This window comes from Plecotus auritus (assembly GCF_963455305.1).
Source record: "Plecotus auritus genome assembly, chromosome: 4".
NCBI classification, from domain to species: Eukaryota; Metazoa; Chordata; class Mammalia; order Chiroptera; family Vespertilionidae; genus Plecotus; species Plecotus auritus.
The window spans coordinates 81,069,495-81,094,724 of NC_137775.1; the positions used below are offsets into that span (position 1 = coordinate 81,069,495).

A 25,230-nucleotide genomic window follows, 5' to 3' on the forward strand; every position below is an offset into this window, starting at 1 on the left:
TTAAGAAGAAAAACCCACCTGCCCATGCTTTTGTTGAGAAGCCATCCCATGAGGCATTTCAGGATGTGATGGAGCCTGAAGGTTTGCTGCCCGTGTTTTGGGACGCACCACATCAGAGACCAGACTGGAGGAGATTGCCAGAGATGTAGGGCGAGTAGCTGTGGTGCCCATCCCCTCTGGGGGGCTTTGTTCAACTTTTCTGCTTGTAGCTTCATCTTCCCCTTCAGAGTCCACAATAAAGACATATTCAGCTTTGAAGAGGCCACTTTGCTGCATTCCTTGGGGTTCGTTCACTTTAAATTCCCTTACTTGTGATATCTTTCCAATGACCTCTGAAGGATAAGTCAATGCCCCTCTGTCTCTCTGCAGTTGGCTCCCAGCTTTCAAGGTCAAGTACTCACTGAAATTAGACTGCAATAAATAAAAGCATTGACATCAGTTTGATACATGCTACGTTTTTGCATGTAGACTTAAAAGCATAGCCTGCTTAAGGACAAGAATTTCTAAAAATATATTTAAAAATCAGGTTGGCTGAAGAAAGATTAGGTTGAAGTTAACAGTTTACTTTTACTAGCCCACCTATTTGTCCTAGTCCAAACCCCAACACTGTAGGCCTCAGAATCAACATCAACAAACAAACCTGCTTTCAAATAAATCATGAGATAACTTTGTAAAAAGAGATGAAGAGAGTAATGTTTTCCATAAAGACATTCATGAAACAAAGGGAGACTGGTAAAGGGTTTAGCTAATGGTCAAGCAAAACCTATATAGTCTGTATAAATGGGGGAGAGAGGAAATCCCATTGAAATGTTCTAAAATAATATAAATCTCTAAAAATCTGAGAGGAAAATTTAAATTGGAACAAAATTCACAGATAATCAGACAAAACAATCTAAGCTAATTGGGAAGAACTTGTGAATAGGACACCCAAAAAAGATATTTTCAGTACAAAGTATTTTTTATTGTTATTTTATTTTGTATTTATAATTCTATACCTTTTCCCATCCAATTTTTTATGAATATAAAGAAGGTTCATAAGACCAGATGTAAGACAGCTTTACCATGCTACCAAAACAATTTGTTCTAAAATGATAGTAGTTGTGTTATGCTAAGATTGTGTTTAAAAGACCCAGTGTTAATTTTCTTGGTTTCGATAACCATACCATCTATAATAATAAAAGTATAATATGCTAATTAGACTGGACAGCCGAACGACCTTCCGGACATCATTCTGGATGAAGCCACTGTGGCAGGGGCCGAGGCAGAGGTGGTTAGGGGTGATCAGGAAGGCAGGCAGAGTGGTTAGGGGCGATCAGGCAGGCAGGCAAAGGGGTTAGGGGCAATCAGGCAGGCAGGCAGGTGAATGGTTAGGGGTGATCAGGCAGGCAGGCAGTTGCAGTTAGGAGCCAGTGGTGTAGGCCGGCTTAAGAGACCCCTCCCTTGTGCACAAATTTCATGCACCAAGCCTTTAGTGGTTAATATTCTTCTCTTAATCTTTTATTTAAGTTTAAAATTATTTCAAAATAGAAGTTAAAGAATACATTAATTAAACTAAAATAATTTTAACTATGGTCATCAATATAATGTGTGATAATATGTATGTATGTGTTCTGTGTGTATAAAGACAGAATAGAAGTCAGATCATTGATTAGGTGTAACTAAACTAAGGAGTTGACTTTACACACCCATTTCACACCTTTCAGCTGGTGCTGGTATAGTCAAGATAAAATACAAATTGCCTCTGACTAGGATTTCTCTGATAATGGTCACTTCACATATTAATTACGATGCTCTATAATAACAACCCCCCAAATTGGAAGGATTTAAATTAAAAATAGAAGTATTCAATGACAAATTTCTTATTATGAAAAGTAATGGAATAACTAAAAAACTGGCAAAAAATTGAACTAGTTTTTAAAAACATTTTTAAGGATCTAAAATAGCCCATTCACCCATTGTCTATCATTCTCTATCCCTTTACTCTGAAGATTTTTACAGCATTTATCACTATTAGAGACTATTATATATTTTTTCAGTTTTTTCATTGCCTGCATTCCCAATAACAAATAACTTATGCGTTGACTTGATTCACTCAGAATACACAGCACCAAGCATGTAACACATTCAGTAAATAGTAGTGAAATATAGAAAGAATGAGGGATTATTTATCCTGTTCCATTATAATACTGAACTGTTTAAAAAATAGAAAGAAAAACCTTTAATCTCATTTTAACAATGTAGTTCTGTGTGTATCATTGCAAACATCAGATGATTATCATCATCCTAGGAAGCTTTGGAAATATGAAACCAAAATTGGTTCGTATATTTACAGTCTCACATAATCATAGTGCCTAACAACAAAGGAACCCATGAATATATTATATGTAGTTGACTACTGTTAGAAACTTCCCAGAAGTGCCTTATGCATATTCAGAATTTTTCTAAAATAATTTGGCCCCAATGGTCTTTGAAATAAGATAGCATTGAAATACCCAGAATCCCAGATATATTACTACTTGCTAGATAAGATGTTTTCATAGAAAGTAAATCAGATTATTTTATGCCCTTCCAGTTGGCTCAAGAATACCACAAAGTTCCCCAGTCACATTTTATTTAAATAAGACAATATTGAAACACATTCTAAGGAGATTTTTTTTAACCCACATATCATTTACTTTTCTAATATAAGTCATTTTCAGTTTTTTTTCTATTTTGTCTTAAATTTATTTTCATTATTGGTCTCATTTTAGATAGGTATAATCAGGGTATAAATGCAATTTTATAACCTATTTTGTACTATAATATTATAAGGTTAACATTTTCCATGAATTTACATAATCACCATAATTATAAGTTTGTCAAGGTGAGGTATTATCATATTCTTAACTTTTCTGGTATTATGCTGTTTTTATTTTTCACTAAATATTTTTCTATATAACATTTTTCTTTTTTTGTCCTATTTTTGGGGATACATTTCAAAGAGTCAGGTTATTGAAAGGCTATGAACAGTTTTATGATAGTGGATAAAGGTTTTCCACCAAAATTGTACATATTCACATAATTAGCAACAAAATGTGAGCCATGTGAATATCCCCACAATGGCCCCAACATTGGGTATTATATTTTTTTAATGTTGCCAATTATTACATGTAAATAGTAGCACCTCACTGTTTTATCTTGTATTTTCTTTCTAAATAAATGTAAACTTCTTTTTAATTTTGTTTTTATAATTTAAAATACATTTGAGAGAAGGGGAGGTGGCAGGAGGCAAACAATAAAATGTCAACTCTAAAGGTTTGAGAATAATGTAGTAGAGAGAACCTGGGATTAGATTACATTTAAGTTTCTGTTACACAATTATATTTTTAGTCAACCTTAGATTTCTTAGTCATCTCACTTTAAGCGGAGGAAATAAACATTCATTCAAACTTCTAAGACATTAGTTTGGATAATGTAATGTTATTTGCTTGATATAAAAAAGAATAAAAATAATCCTACCCTATTTACAGTTTCTGGATTCTTATCACTTGGTTCCTCAGGAATTTTAACAAGGAATTTAGAGGTGTCAGCCAACTGAGAGTGGGTTGGTAGTCTTCTGACAGTGGGGACAAATGTGAAGATCAGAGGTTTGTCTTCAGAATCACCAGAAGAGACCTATGAGACATGTAATAAATTAGAGTTTCAGTCTTGTCAAAGGTTTATCTTGACTTTTTCTCTATACACAAGGATATTTATCTCACTTATTTTGATAAATTGCCTATTGTCCTGTGATCGTGTTTATGGTTGCCAAAGAAAACAGCTATAAAAATAGTCATAGTGTATCAGGAAGATCCTGTTGTAGGGGATGACAATAAAACAACAGGTGGCAAGTTGATGTGCTAGAATATTATAGGGCATCTCTACCTCGGTGGGTTCATCACAAACTCAGCTTCTGGTCTGTTTCAAAATGGACTTTTATCCTTTTAACCCTGGTTTAGCAGGTTCAATTGGACTCATAATCACTAAGCATGAAAGAAACTTAACATTTATCAATAATGAGAATGCTAAATGTGGATTTAAAATTGGAAGCATGCTTTTCTGGCTATCAGGATGTGAATGCCTGCTAAAGGATATATTTTATCTTTCATTCATTCTTTATTTATTCAGAAATAAATTTTATTAAGTATTTTCTATGTGGCAGGCAATCAGGAGCTAGGGATAAAACAGTGAATAGGAAACAGTCAATAGACCACTCACAAGTAGAAAAAGAGTGTGCACAGAATACTAAGGGAAAAGTGATAGGGTACCTACCCAATCTAGAAACCTCAGAGAAAAAAACAAACCTGAAATTTAAGTCCCAGTGAAGAGGAAGGTAATGATGTCCAGGGCTGAGACATCCAGCAGAGAGAAAGCATGGGAAAAAGCAGCAATGGGGGGTAGATCAAGCTTTCATTGTGTCCTACTTATTGCCACCAGAGAACCATTAAAGATTGGGAAATGACATATTCACACGAAATTTTTAGATAGATAATTCTGGTTTTGAAGGGACACAAGACTAGAGACAAGGACAAAAAGCCAACAGCAATCACCTGAGGATTAAATGAAAAGGGAGAAAGAGAAGATGGTGCTGTAGATTTCTCTTTTGAAGTTTGGATGAGAAGTAAGGAGAAAGGTTAAGAGTAGTCAGACAGGGAAGCAGAGTCAAGGAGATAACCTTTTGATCTGTAATGGAATAGACTTGAACATGTCTTTATACTGAAGGAAGGAACCAGTAGAAAATAAAAGCAGAGCAAGATCTTGGAAGAAGCAGGCAGAATAAGTTATGGAAACAAGAAAAGGAACATGGCCTCCTTGGAGTCCAGAGAAAATTAATTAAGATGAAGAAAAGCTCATACATCTGATGGAGTGGAGAAATGGGAAGGTGAGAGGAGATCATTTTTTATATAATCAATGTACGTGACAGAATCAGCCCCATCTAGTCAGAGTAACACTGCTGCTTTGCTGCCTCCATGCCTCTGTCAGAAAATATATGATATGGCCCTGGATGGTTTAGCTCAGTGGATAGAGCATTGGCCTGCGGACTGAAGGGTCCTGGATTCGATTCCAGTCAAGGGCACATGCCTGGGTTGTAGGCTCAATCCCCAGTGGGGGGCATGCAAGAGGCAGCCAATCAATGATTCTCTCTCATCATTAATGTTTCTATCTCTTTCTACCTCTTCCTTCCTCTCTGAAATCAATAAAAAAAAAATATTAAATATATATGATATGCCCTGGCAAGATCCCTACTTTCCGTTCCCTTCAAGCTGTACTACCTTTCTATGCCTTGGACAACTTGGACCTTATCTCAACATGGATTTTAACTCTGATCACTTCTGTCCCTGTGAAAATCCAGACCTCTGCATCATCCCTCAATCTCTATATGTTATACACACCCCTAGTTTTATTCCCATCTTGTACCATGCTCCAACTCTTGATATACTTTCACTGTTCACTGTCTTGGATTCAGTCAGCCATCACAAAATCCTCCATTCTCTTAACTTCTTCCCTAAATATTCTAGCTCTAACCAAACCATGGTTCCCTCTGAAGGACTCTCCTTCCCAAGAAGCTCTCTCAGTGGTAGCTGTTTCCTCTCACACTGACATGGGAGTAGAATAGGTGTGCTCCTTACTCCTTCTTAATGCTTCCAGACCATTCTTCTTCCTTCCTCTTACCTAAAAACTTCCAGCTTTGAATCTTGTGTCATCAATCTAGAACACTCGCTACTTCTCCTTGTCACAGTTACCTGTCCATACCTACATCAAACTCTTTTCTTTAAAAATTAGGTTCCTGGCTCAATCTACTATCTCTTACACTATGCTTTTCATTATTTTATACTAGAGGCCCAGTGCAGGAATTTGTGCATGGGTGGGGTCTGGCCTCCCTGGACCCAATTGGGACGGATTGGGGCTGGGCCTGTTGGGAGGAGATGGTGGGAGGCTGGCTGGTCAGCCTGCCCCAATCGGGGCCCAATCAAGGCCAGGCCGGCTGGGGAAATTGGCCATGGGTGATTGGCCGGCAAGCCTTGTCCCCAATTGGGGTTGGGGGGCTGATTGGGGGTGGGGCCTACCATGGGGAGGGGCTGTGGGTGGTGGGCCAGCTGGCCTTGCCTCCGGATGGGGTGGGGTGTGCCAATCAGGGACCAGGGGCCTGGGGAGGGGCCACTGGTGTTTGGTCTGCCTGCCCTGCCCCTGATCAGGGTGGAGGGGCTGATCTGGGGTGGGGCCAGGTGGGAGGAGGGACTGCAGGAGGTTGGCAGGCCGGCCCCACCCCCTATTGGGGTGGGGGAGCAATCAGGGGTAGGGGCTGCAGGCTGATCAGGGTGGTAGGGGCCCATTGGGGACAGGGCTGGCTGGGGAGAGGGGCTGCAGGAGGTTGGCGGGTCGGCCCCGTTCCCTATTGGGGGAGGGAGCAATCAGGGGCAGGGCCAGCCGGGGGGAGGGGCTGTGGGCCTATCATGGTGGGGTGCGTCTATGGGGAACAGGGCTGGCCTGGGGGAAGGGGCGGGTGAGTTTGGCCGGCAGTCCGCCCTTGATCTGGGTGGAAGAGTCTGATCAGGGGCAGGATGGCAGGGGGAAGGGGCTGCAATGTTGGCTGGCAGGCCCCATCCCCTGATCCAGCCAGTTCGCTGGCCACAGTAGGCCTCATCGCAACTGGTTGTTATGGTCCTTACGACATTAGGTTGCTGGTTTTTTATATATATAGATTCCATGGATAATTTTTCTAGTATTATGTTGCCTTGACCTCTACTCTCCTTGCCTCTCACATTCCTAGCCTAGACCAAAACCAACCAGCCCCTCCCCCGAGCCAGCCCCACCCCCAATGGGCCCCCACCACCCTGATCAGCCCACAGCCCCTCCCTCTGGCCAGCCCCACCCCGGATTGCCCCCCCACCCCAATAGGGGGCGGGGCCGGCTGGCTGGCCAACCTCCTGCAGCCCCTCCATATTTTTGGTTTTTTCATTCTATGACCACCCCTTCTTTTTTTCATAATACCACTCACTCCAGTTTTCTAACTCCAACACTTTGTGGATCCAACCAGAATGAAAATCTACTGATTCTTCCAACATTAGGTTTTCCCATACTTCTTTTTTATAATCAGCGTGCATTTACCACATGACCACATTTACCACAACTACTCCCATGCATACCCCTTACATGTCTTACCTCTCTCACACTGTCATCCCTGTGTGGGTAAATCACAGTCCTCACTAAATCTGACCCCATGCCTATTCTACCCCTGGACCACAGAGGTGAATGTGGTTATGGAAAATCACATGACTGTGCTTACTGGTTTCACTTCAAATTTATGACTCTAAGCCTCAAGTAGGCTCTTCAATGCTGCTCTACAATCATACTATGGTTCCATAGCCCATTCACTCTTCCACTTGCCTAGAAAACTCACATCTTTTTTTCTTTCTTCAAACCCCCAACATCTCCCCTAGTCTCACTCTAAGCTGATGACTTTGTTTCTCATTCCATTAAGATAATTAAAGCAATCGGAGAAGATTTTCCAAGGTCCCCATCACACATCTATCCACTCACCTACATCTTTGTCATTTTATGTGGCCTTCAGTCCTGATACTATGTTCCTACTAAAAACAATCCTCACTTGAACATTTTATTTACTTTCATTTTGAACAGGGTCTTATCAAATGCCTATTAAATGTGAGGTACTACTGTAGGATTGGTAATATCACAGTGAACAAAAATCTCTACCCTAATGGAATTTACATTCTAGTGAACAGAAGAGAAAAAAAAAACAAAAAAACTCTGTATAATATATATTATTTCCAATAGTTATAAGCTATGAAGACTGGCTATAAGGTTATTGCAATAACCCATGGGAGAAAAAATGGTAGCTTGCACTCAGGTTGCTGCTATAATAGTGATTAGAAGTGTAAGTTTCTGGCTATATTTTAAAGTAAAATCTTAGAAACTGCTGAAAAGTTAGATGTAGGATATAAAAGATAGACAAGAGTCAAGACCAGGTCAACATTTTTTATGTCAGTAATTTCTTAAAACATGAGTTATTATTCACTAGATGGGGAAAACAATAGGTAAAGCTTGTTTGAGAATAAAAATCAAATTTGAAATATACATCCAAGTAGAATGCGTATAGGGAGTCAAGCTTAGAAGAAAGTCTGTGCTGGAGATTAAATTACTAGGGTTGTTAACCTATATATAGTATTTAAAATCATGAGACTAGATGGAATTACCACAAAGAGGGGAAAAAAAGAGATCCAAGATTGAACCTTCCAGACTTTACCATTAAGTGACCAAGCAGCAAAGGAAGAACTAGTAAAGGCAAAATGGGATTTTATTTTATTTTATTTTTGTTAATCTTCACTCGAGGATATTTTTTCATTGATTTTTAGAGAGAGTGGAAGGGAGAAGGAGAGACAGAGAGAGAAACATCCATGTGAGAGACACACATTGATTGGTTGCCTCCTGCACAAGCCCCCAACCAGAGCCAGGGATCAAGCCTGCAACTGGGATACATGCCCTTGACAGGCATTGATCCAAGGAACCTTCAGTCCACAGGCCCACACTCTATCCATTGAGCCAAACTGGCTAGGGCAACATCTGATTTTAAAGAAATTAGGAAAGCCTGGAATATCTTTGACAGCAATAGGAAAGAGGACTAACCATAAATAAACAAAAGGATTGACAGATTATACTGAGGGCCCAGTCCAAATGTAAATCTATGAGTTGTAGTAAAGCAATTTGCTTAGCTTTTTCATATTCTTTCCAGGGATGCTCAACTGCCTATCAAAGGAACAGAGAAAGTGAGTTGTAGCATTTAGAGAATTGACATTTGAATGTGGTTTTAGCAGAAGGATGTTGTGAGTACAAGGAAATTGAGAGTACTAATGAGAGTAGAGCAAATGATCCACCATGGACAGAATTAGTTTAAATGGGTAAAGAAGAGGGACCACAGATTCAAGACACTAGAAGGCTTAGGGTCAAGCATGGTTGTGAGAGTTTAAGATTTAGAAGTATAATAATTCTAGGTGATTATGAGGTCCAGGCTTTGGCCTTGAGATTGAGTATCTGAAATGAAAAAGCAGGAGGGACACTGAGATTGTGACGGTTAAGGAATTGTGACACAAGGATGTCAACAAGGTCATCCTTATAAAAACAAAAGATGTGTTGGGTAACAGAAAGACTGGGCTGGAGAGAAAGACAGACAGCATGGTGGCTCAATGTGAGACTGAGGTTAGAGGGCACCTGGAACAGGCTATCTTGGACACTACATTAGTAACTGAATATTTCCTTTGTGGACATGAGATCAAACAAAGAGAACTGGATTTCCTTGTGGAAATTTTTGCTGAAGTTACAGGCCTAACAAACTAAGTCTGGGCCACTTATTATAGGGCATACCTTTCTGGTAATTAAAAACCTAAAACATCTATGTCTTATAAAAACAATGCATAATCCTTAGTGGGTGTAACATACACAGATAAATCCTCCTGAGCCAACTTTTATTTTTTAATATTCTTTTTAGCCTTGAATGATATTTGTCATTATTCCATGATTGCAATCATGTTACAACTCCCAGTTTGCAGCTTATCATCAGAAAATAGAAAACCAGTGCTTTCCTTTGTAGGGAGGAACATTAGATCTTTTGTGAGATTTGGGAAGCCCACTAGTCTTAACAGCAATACATAATGCAACACACTTTCTACATGGATTTTCTAGAAAGGTTTCTTGACATGACTAATTTCATCAATATCATGATGGATAGAGAGTGGCTTTAGCAAAAAAATCACTTAGGTTGTTCAGATAGTTCATCATATTATAGACTGTCATTTAGAAGTCAAAGAAGAGGTGACAATGTGATTTTGTCCCCAGGTTCTGTAGGCCTCCCTCATGCCCCTACATGGTGACTATAGGTGTATTTTTGGTTTCATCCAAATGAAATTTAAATACTAATGTAGTACAGTCTTCAGTATAAACACCCCATTCAGTATAAGCAATTCATATGTTATGAAATATACATAACCATTAATAAAAGTAAGTGCCCTTGCCTTCTAAAGCATATAAATAATGAAAATTTATGTCTCCAAAAATCTTGCACAAGTTGTATAATTTAATACTCCTTAAATCTCTATAAAATACACAGATTTCCACTAGTGTGGATGTAAACTGATGCTTCTGAACAGGCTGTTGAACTTCAGAGGGAAGGCAGGGGAGGGTGAGTGGGAAGAGTTCAACCACTGAACTTGTAGGCATGTATGCATAATCTGTGGACACAGAGAGTGAGGTGGTGAGGGCCTGGGGAGCGGGGAGAATGGAAGGGGCCGGGAAGAGGTTAATGGGGGGAAAGGAGGACCTATGTAATACTTTCAACAATAAAGATTTTTTTTAAAGAAATTTTTTAAAAAAGAAAACTGATGCTTCAATGAATAAAGTGTGCTTTTATAACACCCTCAAAGGAATGTCAGGACATAATCACATGTTGACAATGAAAGCAACTAAAAAGAAGCATTTGTTATATTTTCTTATAAAAGTATCCCTATCCTACATGAAATTTCTGTACCAGTTGCAGAAGAATACTCTTTTAAATTTTAATTGAACCAATACATGCCATTCAAGAATAACATTAAAACAGAAAATCTAATAGGACTAAAGACTCATTTATCTTCCTAGTTTACTGTTAGAGAACAAGATCAGGAAAAAATTCCTGTCCATACACATTCCTCAGAACAGCAACCACAAAAAGGGCAATGGCTTGGTATTCGCTTTTTAGTTGGGAGTACAGTGTTAGCATGGGGCTCTGTTCTCTGCCTTTACCTAGCAGCCTCTTATCTTACCAAGGATGTACAAAATTTTGTACAGAATTCAGTTGGAAAGGGATTTGACATTACAGCAGCTACATTTAGATGAAGAGTCACGTGTTAGCCTAGCCGGTAGACTGCTAAATCCCTTCTTCAGGAAAGAAAAAAAAAATTGCTATTTACCACATACTGTGGCCAAGTTTCATTGGAGCCCAGAAATGAATCGCTATGGTGATGAAAAATCATTTTCCACACAAAGCAGAAACAGATGCATGTTAATACCATTGCATTTGTTAAATGCCAGTTAACACTTTCAGTTGTCAGTGCGGTTTAAAATCACGTCTTCATTCCTATCCTTGGGAAACTAACTATTTTAATAATAGAAATTAGAGCTGGCAGGATTAAAATCTTTTTCTAAATGGTTTCAAGCACTCAAAAGTTCTGAGCCTGTCACCTTCTCACCAGACAGCCAAATAATTTAAGAAATTGTTTTCCCCCCAGGCTATGACAGCTAACTGCTCCTTTGCTCAGTTTCAGGCTGCAATGCCTTCGTTTCTTTTATTTCCCTAAAAGTTCTCTTCTTCCAGTGTTGACACCCACACTCACAGATGGCCACTAGCCTCCTGTTGAAAACAGACATTACAGGATGTCTTAGCATTGACACTAAGCCAAGGGCCGTCCTGAGCATTTTCTTTAGTTCCCCAGTAAGCAGTTCTGCCTTTACAGTAACTGCAGATAACATTTCTCTTTGATACACAGTCAAATTTATCTACACCCAGGCAGCTCTCCCTCAAGCCCTTTTGCAGCAAATACCACAGTACACAGCCTTTAAAAGTTCTTGAAAGCATAAAGGAAAGACTTCCTTTTACCTGGGGTGTGGTCTGAACGCTCCCTGTTAAGATGCACGAGCTCATTTGGAAGTAATAGTTCCCGCAGTCCCTCGGAAGCCCCTATTCTGGAAGCATTGACTCATCACATAAGGGAGTGAGCAAGCCAATGATGAGGTGGGAAGGGAGCCTGTGACTGAAGCAACACACACACTCACACAGGGAAAAAGAAATAATTCTGAAAAGAGGTAATCCTCTCTGAAGAATTTTGTCAGCTCCAAAGGGTGTATTTATATGTAGACAATTTTTAGGTTTGTAACTTTCTGAGCGGTCATACTGACTGCTGAAATGGAGCCAGCAGAAGGTAAAAAAGCCACCGCTATGTGTTTGCCCTCTTCACGCATGTGTTCCAATTACATATTCTGCAGAAAGAAGAGACGCCAGATTGTACAGCAGCAACAAGAAGCTGATTGAAGGGCTGAGCATCTGCCAGTCTCAGTGATCAGTTGGTCACACTTCCTGAGAACACTTAAAGGTACAAATATATGCAAACACTGTGTCTAAATAGAAAAATAGAAAACATACACTAATCATTTCAAAAAATCAATAGTTTGAATTATCGGTCCTTGGCATGTAAGTAGCAAGAATGATATAGGAGCATCTGCAGTGACTGAGGTTTTGCTCTTCAACAAATTAGCTATAAAATAAAGCTTGGAATCAAACATTTGTCAAAACAAAATTCCATTCCAATGTTCTTAGGAGACTGTGAGTGGCCTGAATGAAGACAAACTTCAAAACTTCACACGTGAAATTGACTGAAGTCCTCAGCTTTCAGTATTTCTATTTTCTAAGTATTGATTTTACTCCAAATCTGTAATATCTATATTTTTACTCTGGCAATGAAAGATGTATTGTCCCAAGCGCTGGTTATAGACCAAAGGATATGGGAAAGAATGAAAGCTTTTTTTTAAGGACTTAGATTATGCCTCTTAACATTTTCAATGTTATCAAAAGCTTGAATTTGTGGAAATATTAACAGTAAATTAATTGTCAAAGTGACTCTGTTAGCACAATGGAAAAAAATATTCCAAATAACACAGTACTTTTTGACCTAAAAAATTATGTGAATTTTTAAATATAAGTTCTGTTATATCACCAAACAAATTATGTGCCTTTTCTATGTTATGTATATTTATGAGTATATTTTATATGTTCAAAAGAGAATATAATATCCTCCTGCCCTCAAAGATCTTACAGCTCAATTGAGAATATACAACAGGTATACAAATAACAGAGGTATAAAGAACGGAAGAAGAAGAAGAGGAGGAGGAGGAGGAGAAAGAGAAGGAGGAGGAGGAAGAGGAAGAGAAGGAGGAGGAAGAAGAAAAGAAAAGGAAAAGAAAAAAAGGAAGAAAAAAGTATCCCATACTGCAGTTCTCAAACTTTGCACATAAACTGCCCAAAGATCTTATAAAAATGCAGTTTCTGATTGAGGACATCTGGAGTGGGGCCTCAGATTCTGCATTTCCATTTGATCCCCTACTGCTGGCCTGTGACACGTGGAGTAGTAAGGGCTTGGAGGAATTTTTCAGCATGGTGCGAGCACAGCCACCCAGAGGTATTCAAGGAGAAAGCAGCATTTGGGCTGCTCTTAGAAACATGGGGGAAGAGGGAGCTATAAAGATGGGAAAGAATAGCACTAATTTCATGCAGAGAGGAAAGCCTGCATGAAGGCACTGATCAGAACTGCAGGGAGCAGCAGGTGTAGTCTAAAAGGACGGGACCCTGGAGTCAGTTGGCTACTGGCTGTGGGACCAGAGAAGCTGCTAAACCTCCAGAAGTCTCTGTCCTCTCACCTGTGAAGTTTGGATAAAACTTTCACAGGATTCTTGTGAGGATAACAGTAAAATTCAGCATGTAAAGCCTTAACTCTGTGTTATTCAGTTTGGTAAGTAACATAAATGAGAATAAAGGCAATAAGACTAGAAGGTTAAGTCTTGATCATCAAAAATCTTGAATTAAGTTGTTTTAATTTACTCAGTGGGGAATTGAAATGAAGAATATATGTATTCTATTATACATATTATCTACTAGTGGCCCGGTGCATGAAATTCGTGCACAGGAGGGAGTGTCCCTCAGCCTGGTCTGCACCCTCTCTAATCTGAGACCCCTGAGGGGATGTCTGACTGCTGATTTAACTAGCAGTCGGACATCCCTCTCACAATCCGGGACCACTCGCTCCTAACCACTCACCTGCCTGCTTTCATGACCACCCCTAACTACTCTGCATGCCAGGCTGCTCGCCTCCAACTGCCCCCCTGGCCTTCTCACCCCCAACTTCCCCCACTTACCAGCCTGATTGCCCTCAACTGCCCCCCTTGCCAGCCTGATCACCCCCAACTGCCCCCCCCCCCGCTGGCCTGCTCGCCCCCAACTGTCCCCCCCCCCAGCTGGCCTGCTCGCCCCCAACTGCCCCCCCCCCCCGCTGGCCTGATCACCCCCAACTGCCCTCCCCTCTTGGCCTGATCACCCCTAACCACCTCTGCCTCAGCCCTGCCACCATGGCTTTGTCCAGAAGGACATCTGGACAGTCGGTCTCCCAGAAGGTCTCCTGATCTAATTAGCATATTACCCTTTTATTAGTATAGATTGTATTCTTTTCCATACAAACAACTGTAAACCTACTTTTGCTCCACCTTGTATTTTGCTATTTTCTCTGTGTCTTACTGGCAATTTTTTACTAATCATTTTCTTTCCCATTTTTTTAGGTTTATCTATATACTAGAGGCCTGGTGCACAAATTCGTGCACCAGTGGGGTCTCTCGGCCTAGCCTGCAGGATCAGGCCAAAACTGGCTCTCCGACATCCCCTGAGGGGTCCTGGATTGCAAGAGGGCACAGGCCAGGCCGAGGGACCCCACCAGTGCATGATCGGGGCCAGGGAGGGATGCAGGAGGTGGGCCAGCCAGGAGGGACTGTGGGAGAGCTCCAGGGCATGTCCAGCACGTCTGGCCTAGTCCTGATCCACCAGACCCCAGCAGCAAGCTAACCTACCAGTTGGAGCGTCTGCCCCCTGGTGGTCAGTGCACATCATAGCGAGTGGTTGAGCAGCCTTAGCATATCATTAGCATATTACGCTTTGATTGGTTGAATGGCCGACTGGTCAACCAAACACTTAGCATATTAGGCTTTTATTATATAGGATATAAAAGCCAAGCGACTGGAACGACTGGAACGACCAGTTGCTATGACATACACTGTGGCCGGCTAACCTCTGGTGGCCCCTCCCCCCGCTGACCAGGCCCCCAATCAGCCCCCCCCTAATTGGGGACCCCCCACCAGTCCAGCCCCAATCGAGCCCCAATTGGGCCCCAATCAGGGGTGGGGCTGGCGGCCAACCTCCCAAGGCTCTGCCCTCCAGCCACCCCCCACCCTGATCTGGGGCAGGGCCAGTCAGCCAACCTCCTGTGTACCCTCTCCCAGCCAGCCGGCCCCGATCAGCCCCGATCGGGGCAGCCGGCCAGACCCCACCTGTGCACAAATTTGTGCACCAGGCCTCTAGTCCTATATAATAAAAGCCTAATATGCTAAGTGTCCAGTTGTCCAGCCAGCCACTCAACCAATCAAAGCGTAATATGCTAAGGCCACTCAACCGCTCGCTATGACATGCATTGACCACCAGGGGGCAGATGCTCTGACCAGTAGGTTAGCTTGCTGCTGGGGTCCAGCCAATCGGGACCGAGTGAGATGAACCAGACATGCCCTGGAGCCCTCCAAAGTCCTCCCGGCTGGCCAACCTCCAGTGTCCCTACCCAGCCCCAATCATGCACCAGTGGGGTCCCTCGGCCTGGCCTGTGCATTCTTGCAACCCAGGACCCCTTGGGGGATGTTGGAGAGCCAGTTTCGGTGCATAAGTTCATGTACTGGGCCTCTAGTTAATTAATAACTGATGGTGTTAGAGACTATTATATTGATAGAAGTTATAAATTTTACTTAAAAAAAACCACATATAGTCATGTATTATAACAGCATGCATCAGCCATCTGGTGAGTAACTACATATAGCCTCAAAAAGCAGATGTATTTAGGATAATTTCTATAGAAACCATCCTCATTTGAATAGAAAATGATGGTGCCTGGTCAAAAACAAAAACAAAAAAACAGGCCCCAGTCTTGAATTATGAAGAACAGGTAAGTTACTTACACAGATGGAAGGAGGTGAGGGCAGTCTATCCTCCAATTACAACCACTTTTCTTATGGATTAAAAGGTCACCTAGGGTCTGCCCAAGACCCTGAAGTATTTTCTAAACAAATACTTTTAATGATCTCTCTTCAACTAAGGAGCACAAACTTCTCCGTTGAGTTATATTTAAAAAAAAAAAAATAGTTTATCAAAATTTGCAACAAAAATATATAATCTAAAATTATCTTTAAAAGCTAGCATCATTGATAGCTGAAGTAAGGCATGCTTCACCCTTCTTACTAAACAGATATTGATGCAGTACCTTCCAGCCAAAGGCTCTTAAGATATTGCTTTTTAAATAAATAATACAGAACAAATAGTCTCTCTTCCTGACATGCAAAACAAATTTGAGAAAAATAGATTAGCCCACAAAAGTTTGCCAAGGAACATGGAATTAAATAGATCCACCTGCCCAGGCTACTGGGTATCCATTTGTCTGTTCTTCATGCATTATGCTTGATAAATGAAGGTACTAGAAATCCCATTTATTTATCTTAATAAACACCTGTTGCGTGCCAGGCACTATTCTAAGCTTTGGGAGACATCAGGATAAAGAAGACTTGGACCCTATTCTCAATGTGGGTGACAGTCTCATGAACAAGACACCTTCACAAGTTACACTGGTGGTAAGTGAAATAGGAGAGAGTGCAAGGTTATATGCTGAATATAGGCTGCATAAAACCTTGTCTCAGGCCATTCCCAGGGACATCTCACTCTTAGCTGCTGTTTCCTGTTTATTATTTCAATTGACCAACATTGAGACTCACTCTGCCGTGGCCCTGAGTGGTGTGTTTCCTTTGAGATAGGAATCATCAAGAGTTTGGATCCCTGTCTCCAGGGTGATGGGTGATTCCAGAGATCTCAATCAGGGCTATCCCAAATCACAGACTCCGAAATGAGTGCATGATATTTTAAGTGAATTCAGCAAAAATGCATGAGATTCCATCACAGCCTAACTTTGGCCTCATCTGTATCAGACATCTGTATTGGCCTCATCTGGATTACTTCTACTCCTGTGATTACTGCTTGTAGATTCTCCTCTCTTTTGGATATATCATCCTTGTTAAAAGAACACTAGTAAACCTCCTTAATTCAAGTAAACATGAAACTTCCAAATATTGAAAAATAATCTAGCACCTAAGTGAGAATGTTTGACGTAATTAGATATTCAGAAGAAATGAATAGGCCTTGTGAATGGTAGAATTTAAAAGGGGAACAGAGAAAATGATAAGAAACCTTGATCCATCAGGAATAATGTCTGGGGGCTACTCTCCCTTTGTTGAATCATTTTCTTAGCTTGGTTTCTGTCATACCATTTATTTCCTCTTGGTCCTCTTCCCATACCCTGGACTCCCTTCTCTCTCTGCCTTGTGCCATCTGACCCTTAAGCTTTGTAATAGCCCAGGAGTCACTCCTTGGATAATCTCATCTAGCCCCATAGTTTTAAATAGCACGTATAAGCCAATGAATTTCAAATTTAATTACCCAGCCTCGATGGCTTCCCTGGGTAATGCACTCATATATCCAACTAACATCTTCACTTAGATATCTCAGAGATATCTAAAACTTAATACATTTGAAATTGAATTATTTCTCTTTCTCCTGAAACTGTTCTCCACCCCCCAAAAATTTTTTCTCACTTCAGCATATAATTGTACTTATTTCTCGTGACATAGGCCAAAAATGATGGACTTATATTGTCTATGTCTTGGTTCCTGCTAATTCCACATCAATATATCAGTATATATTGCTGGCTCTCTTTTTAAAATAAATCCAGAAAATGAACATATCACTACTTCTATTTCTAACATCTTAGTTGCAGAACCTACCACTGTCTCCTTTTTGAATCACTTTCTTCTAACTAGTTTGCCTGCTTCCACTTTGCCTCCTGTAGTGGATGCTCTGATAAATCCTCTCTCCCTTTAAGCTAGGGACTATTTATTCCCCAGATACTGGAAGTGTTGTGACCATACTCAGCTGTCAGTCCTCTCCAAGAGTAGCTCTCAGCTGAATAAAGTTCCTTACCCACAGTCACTCCGCCTTCTGCATCCAATGGCTATTGAGGCATCCACGTAAAGGCCTGGCACTCTCATTCCAATTTCTGACAACTCTAAAGGGTGATACCAATTTCAGAGCTCCTCATGAGATCAGTTAGGCTTTTGTTGAGACTGCACTGCAGCCCAAATCTCCCTCTGCCTAATCTTGCTTCCTTTCCATCTCCCAAAGTATTATTAGTAAGAGCACGTCTATGAGGATAAACTTCGTGCATGCTATTTTCCATCTCACAGTTTGCTTTCTGAAAGCCTGGTCTATTGTATCTTACTGCAGTTATTTTCCACACAGTAGCAAAATTGCACCCAATGCAAATCAGACCATGTCACTTCTTTATGCAATACCCTCCAATAGATTCCTTTGTCACCTAGAGCAGTGTTCAGCAAACTGCGGCTCGCGCCGAGGTTTGCCGCTCTGTTGACTAATGAGTTTGCCGACCACTGGACTAGACTAAATGTTACCACGTAGTTGGAAGCTGTGAGGATTAGGCAATTGTGGCATATTGTGTGCAATGAGGTAAAGGGTAGTATATGACAGTGGTTGGCAAACTCACTAGTCAACAGAGCGGCAAACTGCAGTTTGCCAACCACTGACCTAGAAAATAAGCCAAAATCCTTACAATAGCCAAGAGCCCAATGTGATCTGGTCCCTACTAAACTCCTCTCCTCAACTCTAGCCACAATGCTTTTTATGCATTCTTAGAGAATGCTAACCCCACTCCCTGGAATGTTTTCTCCCAAGCTCATTGTTCCTTCACTTCCTCAGGTCCCTGCTTAAACATCACTAACTGTAAAGCATCCCTCACCACCTTACATAAAATTGCAACTCTGATCCTATCCCCTTGCCCACACTCAGGTCTACCAACTACAAACCCACTTGTGCCAACAGTTCATGAACAACATATTCAACAGCACAGGAATATGGATTAAATACGAGGATGAGGAATTGACTAACATATCTCAAAATATGTCCAAAGAGGTACTAAATAAAGGGTGGGTGGGGGAAACAGCTGGGGATGAAGCACAATATTTAATCTTAATATTCAAAGATTCCATAGTGAATCATTTCTAAGAGAAACAAATTCTGACCCAGAATACAGTGCATAAAATCTTATTTGTAAGTAGACAGGGGGATATTAACATCTTTAGTTTATATCATAACTTTGTAATATAACATGAGAAAGTAATATTTATTTCCAATGTAACTGTTGGTATAATACGATTTATATGTACTTTATTTAAAATAAAAGGGGACACAACAGCATCCTATTTTATGTTTCAGATATATTTACATTTGAAGAATGCTCTTAAAAAGCCTTCATCATATTCTACAGGTAAGTATTTTATCTATATTAACCAGTTTTAACAATGATAAAAATTGTGTTCAAAAGGTGTTATTAAAATGGCTTAAGCATAAAAGGGTTTAACTGATTATTTTAAAAGCTTTAATCGCTTTACATTCAGGCTCTGCCCACCGTGATATGTCGTGAACCTCCTCCACATACAGGGTATATTATCATAGAAAAGATCACTAACCAATGTTTTGTCATTAGAGTCTCATCTTGACTTTCAGAAGCAATTGCATTTTAAATTAATTTCATCATACTTGGGTAACATAAAAAATAGACCAAATATAAGTGTGAAGACAGGCATATCAAAAATATCTACTGCTCACTTTACATATTTTATATTTTACTTTAATTCATCATTTCTTTTCATTTCTACTCTATAGAAATACATGACTTAGCAGAATAACTGAAGGCAGATGTCAGAAAGCCAGTTTTTGTCAGTTTTTGTGTTAAATTGAAAGAACAAACTAGAGAGCAATATAAGGGTGCATATAACTAATGTGTTTGCAATATAGTAGAGAGAATATGGGCTGTAGTTCAAAGAGTACTGGTGTGGTCTTCCCAACCCTCTACTTATTAGCTATGTGACCCAAGACAGATTCTTGATTTCTCTGAGCTCCATTTGTCTATGACCACAGAATTTATTACAAAAACTGGGATATCCTCAAGCATGAAAGGAGGCAGAGGCACTTTAATAATTTTACTTTAGCACAATAAGCATAAAATGTAATTATTTAGAGCAAACCAAGACATAATCAGCCTATTTATTTGCTACTCTATGATAATATCTCAATACTGCTGTGAGGTTAAAAGGGCATTATATAATCTATAATAATAAAAGCATAATATGCTAATTAGACCGGACAGTTGAACAACCTCCCAGACATCCTTCCAGCCGACCTTCCAGACAAAGCCGAGGCTGCAAGGGCCGAGCTCCTTGCATGAATTTTGTGCATAGGGCCTCTAGTATTCTATATAGGAAGTTTGACGATATATGTGTTGGCTCCCTTCTAGAAAATAGGGTACTGGTCAGGGATGGGGATGATATGAGAAGCTTACTGTATTATCTTTTAAAAATGGAGCAAGATAAATGACTGACATGTTATCTGCCCTGCCTGGGATGCTCTCCAGCCACCTTCTCCCTAGTTAATTCCTCTTCACCCTGCTGAGTCCTAAAGAACTCTAAGATTCCAGGATGAATTGATGTAATTTCATCATGAGAATTGAATGATTTCTGACACACAGTGTACTTCATAAAATATTACCTAAAGGCTCCTTCCCTAACTCCATGTGTCGGATGCAATGGCCTGTGGTACACTCTTAGCACCTTGTACTTCTCCATCGCATTTGCTGCCATTAAAATTCTATGATTATATAGTGAGTTCTTTAGGATCTGGCTCCCCAGTTGGAACACAAGCCCCATGACAACAGGAAATATCTATTTTGTTCCCTTCTGTACCTCCATCACCTAGTATAGTGCCTATCACATAGGAGGGCGTCAATAAATGGCCATTAAATAAGTGAATGGTTGTGTGCATTCATGATAATTATATGGAACATTCAGAGTGGGTGGGCAAGAGAGACTTCTGTCTTCAAGAAATATATGATATCAGGGTCCACAGAGTAATGAGTGATTAATCACTGTATAATTTTATTACTTTGAAGATAGAGCACACATATAAAAATAACAATCCACACTGAATGCCAAAGCTGTGAATGTTTTAGGAGTTTGTGGAAGGCATCAACATTAAAAGAGTATGTGAGGGGCCAGGGTGCATCAGTTAAAATGGGAAAAGCATCTCTATCTAGATTATTCCTCCCACTCTTGGCAGCCACAGGCTGTCACCCTGGCTACCCCAAACACTGCACTCATTCATCCCAAGGACAGATTTTGTCCTACATATAATATATGTATCATTTGGTAAGTTTTATGTGCTGCTTCTCTTGATATATAATATACATCATCTCTTATATTTCTCAACAAGCCAACATGAGAATTATGATGTCCATTAGACAAGTAACAAAAATGAGACTCGGGAGATTAAATTACTTGCTTAAACAGCACATAATTCAATTGGGTTTGAACTCAAGTCTGCCTGGTCAGAACCCAGGTGAATGTTGACTCATATTTGCTGACTGCTTCTGCCAGCCTTATCTTAGAAATACTCATTTATATAAATGTGATAAGAAAGGTGGTAGTACAGCCGAAACCGGTTTGGCTCTGTGGATAGAGCGTCGGCCTGCGGACTGAAAGGTCCCAGGTTCGATTCCGGTCAAGGGCATGTACCTTGGTTGCGGGCACATCCCCAGTAGGAGGTGTGCAGGAGGCAGCTGATCGATGTTTCTCTCTCATCGATGTTTCTAGCTCTCTATCCCTCTCCCTTCCTCTCTGTAAAAATATCAATAATATATATATAAAAAAAAAAAAAGAAAGGTGGTAGTACAGAGTACATTACAATGCAGTAACCAGCAAGGATTTTGTTCTTAACATGACTCCTACCCAGGAGAGTTGGGCTCTGATGGACATTTTTCCCGAGCCTTCAGTATTCATTCTCAAAATGTGCAAAAATGTTGCTACATACTCTGACTTTTCTAACTTTTATACCTGTTATTCTCTTACTGTGTCTATGTCAGTCTAGCTAAAAAAGTAATGCATGGTTATTTTGTAACATAATTTTAGAGCTTGTATGCCTAATCCATGGGCACAAACAATAGGGTGGTGAAGGCCTGTGATAGGGGGTGGGAGCAGTCTATAACAGGTCAATGCGGGGAGGGGAAAGGGAACATATGTAATACTTTCAATAATAAAGATTTAAAATAAAATAAAATGAGATATCACCCAAAAAAGTGCATGTTGTCACTGGTATGAGCATTAAAGCTACATAAATTTCAATGTGGGTAGTACAGCTTAGACACAGAAAAATATTGTTGAATGACTAAATGTGTTTATAAAGAATATGTCATTATATTAAATAAATAACATTTATCTTCAAAAACATCTGAAGTAATGGGTGAGCTCTAATCTATGTTTACACTACCAATTTATTAATTCCACTAATGGAAACAAATTTAGAGTCAGAATCATATTCAAATCATAAGTTTACCTATAATTAACTGACGATACTAAGTAAGTTACTTAAATTCTATGAGATTTAGTTTCTTCATCTATAAAGTAGGCATAATACAAATATCCAAATCTCACAGAATTAATGTAAAAATAAAATGAGATGACATATAATACCTCTAGTATGTAGTCTGACACACAGTGGACATGTGAAAAATACTAATATCTTTTTTTAGGAGAAAGTAAATGTATGAGGTTCAAGGAAAACTACAATTGACACAAGTATCAGAATACTATCATGTTTACCTGTGGTCTCCTCCTTTTCCCCCTTTAATGTAGACACTCCAAAACAAAACAGAAAGGCAGATTTTAACCCTTAACTGTCATCATCCTAAAAATCTTTTACGAGCCCTGTGACTTGCCCGCATTGCTAAAAACCAGATTCATCAGGAGTCAGCCAAAAATGGAGTAGCGAGTTAACAGATTAACATTTGCTTCATATCCTCCAGAATCAATCACCAGTTAGACTGGGGGGTTTTCTTTAATGAAGATGCATATGCACTTGTAAAAGATAATAGAGTGGGTAAAGCTTTGCAAGTGAATCAAATTACACTGGGAGAATTGTTCCTTCTAATTTTAGATTTGACAGTAATTTTTACCCAGTATGCCAATATATTCCTGCAAAATGGGAAAAGTCCTGGGACCAACGCTGTCGTGCAGTCTTCCATGAAGACAGAAATTAATGATGTGTTTTTTCTCTGATCACCACTGCATCCCTAGTGCTTCACATTTAGTAAATACTAAGATTCTAGTATATTTGTTGGATGAATGAATGAACAGTGTATGCCTACCCTAGAGAACATAAGAGGTAAGAAACGGAGGTGCTATGGAGTAGGCATGAAGAAATGGGAGGTACAACACAAAGCTTTTCTCCCCAGGACTCACCTTAGTGGTAAGTCGGTAGCTGTGACTAGGATTTAACCTCCCACTGGTACGTCTCTGACTGAATCACATTAAATGATACAAGGCTCCCTAAGTCAGAAATGGCTATTGTTTCGAGGGTAAGGTATTAAGGAGCAATATAGAAGACAGCATGAGGAAAACATTTTTATTTATTTTCTTCTCACAGTGTGTGATGAAGTAATATGCAGGATATAAGAAGACATTTTTCAAGTTAATAAAATAGATCATTTAAAGGTATTTTTGTATATTATGACAGGGAAATTGAAATAGCAACCATCTTACCTGAGAAGAGCACTATTTATCAAATTTGCTCATGGATTACAATAAAGAGTCTATTAAAAATTTATAATGAAAAATGGTTCCCTCATTTCCATAAGGAAACTAGATTATCTAACTCACAGGGATTTTGTGATAATTAAGTAAAATTACACATGGGATATTCCCCACATCATGCCTACAATCTGATAAGCTCTCAGACATGATTAGTTGATATTGTAGCTATATGAAATAATGTTGAGTTGCCCAAATTAACTAGCAATCTAACATTAAGTATATATTCAAAACCAAGAAATGACAGTTACAAAATCATCATTTTTAAATTTCATAAAAATATTGTTACTGAATATATACGTCAAACTACTTTTTCTTTAAAATTAGTACTTGGATTTTTTTCTGTTCAACTTTTTTTTTTATAGTTTACATCTCTGTATATAATGAAAATCCATTCTCACTGGTGATTTTGTTAATTGATACGATTACATGAAAAGGCAAAGGCAAACTTATTTCCATCAAGCCCATCCAGTCCAATTAGGAGCAAATTCTAAAACAGAAATGCTTTTCAAGTCTTTGGTTTTCAATACCACAGTACTATTTTACTCAGAAATCTAATTATAGTGTTCCTGGTAGAAATATTTTAAGAATCATTTCTCAGTCTTTGGAAAGCATGTATGGACATTGATAAATCTGATTACCTGGGCAGAGTTAGGAATGCTGAGCAGGCTGGCACTCTGAAGTCTTAGATTCTGCTACCCATCCTGTATTATGTCCAGCTATGCACATATATATATAATTTTTTTTCAAATCAACACGTGACCTTGTAGGAGATGAGAGAGCCTTGGAAGTAAGTTCTAGAGGTTCTAATGACATTCAGTTGAGCAGTCGTAGGCATAAAGGAATTTGAGACACAAAAACATCATTGTTACAGCACACAGTCATTAAAATGTTTTGCTGTAAAGATAGAAAGCTCTCTTTCTTTCTGGAGACATTTACTAAGGTCCATAATGCATCATTTCAATTCTCTCAATAAGCTTACTATTGAAAATGCAGTTTATTCTCCCTCAGGACTTCAAATTTTACTTAAATTGTTTTTAAAAAAATATCTTTCCTTTTAAAAATGACATAGGAAAAAAAATAAAACAAAATGAATCCCTCTCCAAAATAGTTTTTTAGGGAAAGAATGAATAATCATTAAGTACCCTTAACATTTCCTATGAAAATATACATGAGATTTTTGTCTCTGAAAAAAAAATCTGTGGACTTTCACCAATTCATTACTTTTATTTATTTTATTTTTTTAAATATATTTTTTTATTGATATTTTACAGAGAGGAAGGGAGAGGGATAGAGAGCTAGAAACATCAATGAGAGAGAAACATCGATCAGCTACCTCCTGCACACCTCCCACTGGGGATGTGCCCGCAACCAAGGTACATGCCCTTGACCGGAATCGAACCTGGGACCCTTCAGTCCGCAGGCCGACGCTCTATCCACTGAGCCAAACCGGTTTCGGCAATTCATTACTTTTAAAGAAAACTTTGGCTTTTCTAGACTACTAACCAAGGGCTCAGCAGCCAAAGAGTTGGGTTTGAATCTCAACTCTGCCACTCAAAAGCTGTTTGAATTTGGAAAGATTATTTAACATCTCCCTGCCTCAATTTT

At 39.6% G+C, this 25,230-nt stretch overlaps 1 protein-coding gene across 31 annotated transcripts in view; it reads right to left on the reverse strand.

Moving 5' to 3' along the window:
- MLIP (muscular LMNA interacting protein) overlaps window positions 1-25,230 on the reverse strand; it is a 262,050-nt gene that overhangs the window by 139,189 nt on the left and 97,631 nt on the right. For 27 of the 31 annotated variants that reach the window (XM_080666525.1, XM_080666535.1, XM_080666530.1 and 24 more), the window contains 2 exons: window positions 3,499-3,654; window positions 19-411 (listed from right to left, as the gene is read on the reverse strand). In XM_080666525.1, the coding sequence (XP_080522651.1) occupies window positions 19-411; window positions 3,499-3,654 (549 nt within the window). The remainder of the gene's footprint in view (window positions 1-18; window positions 412-3,498; window positions 3,655-25,230) is intronic. The other 4 variants (XM_080666519.1, XM_080666538.1, XM_080666518.1 and 1 more) reach the window with 1 other exon arrangement.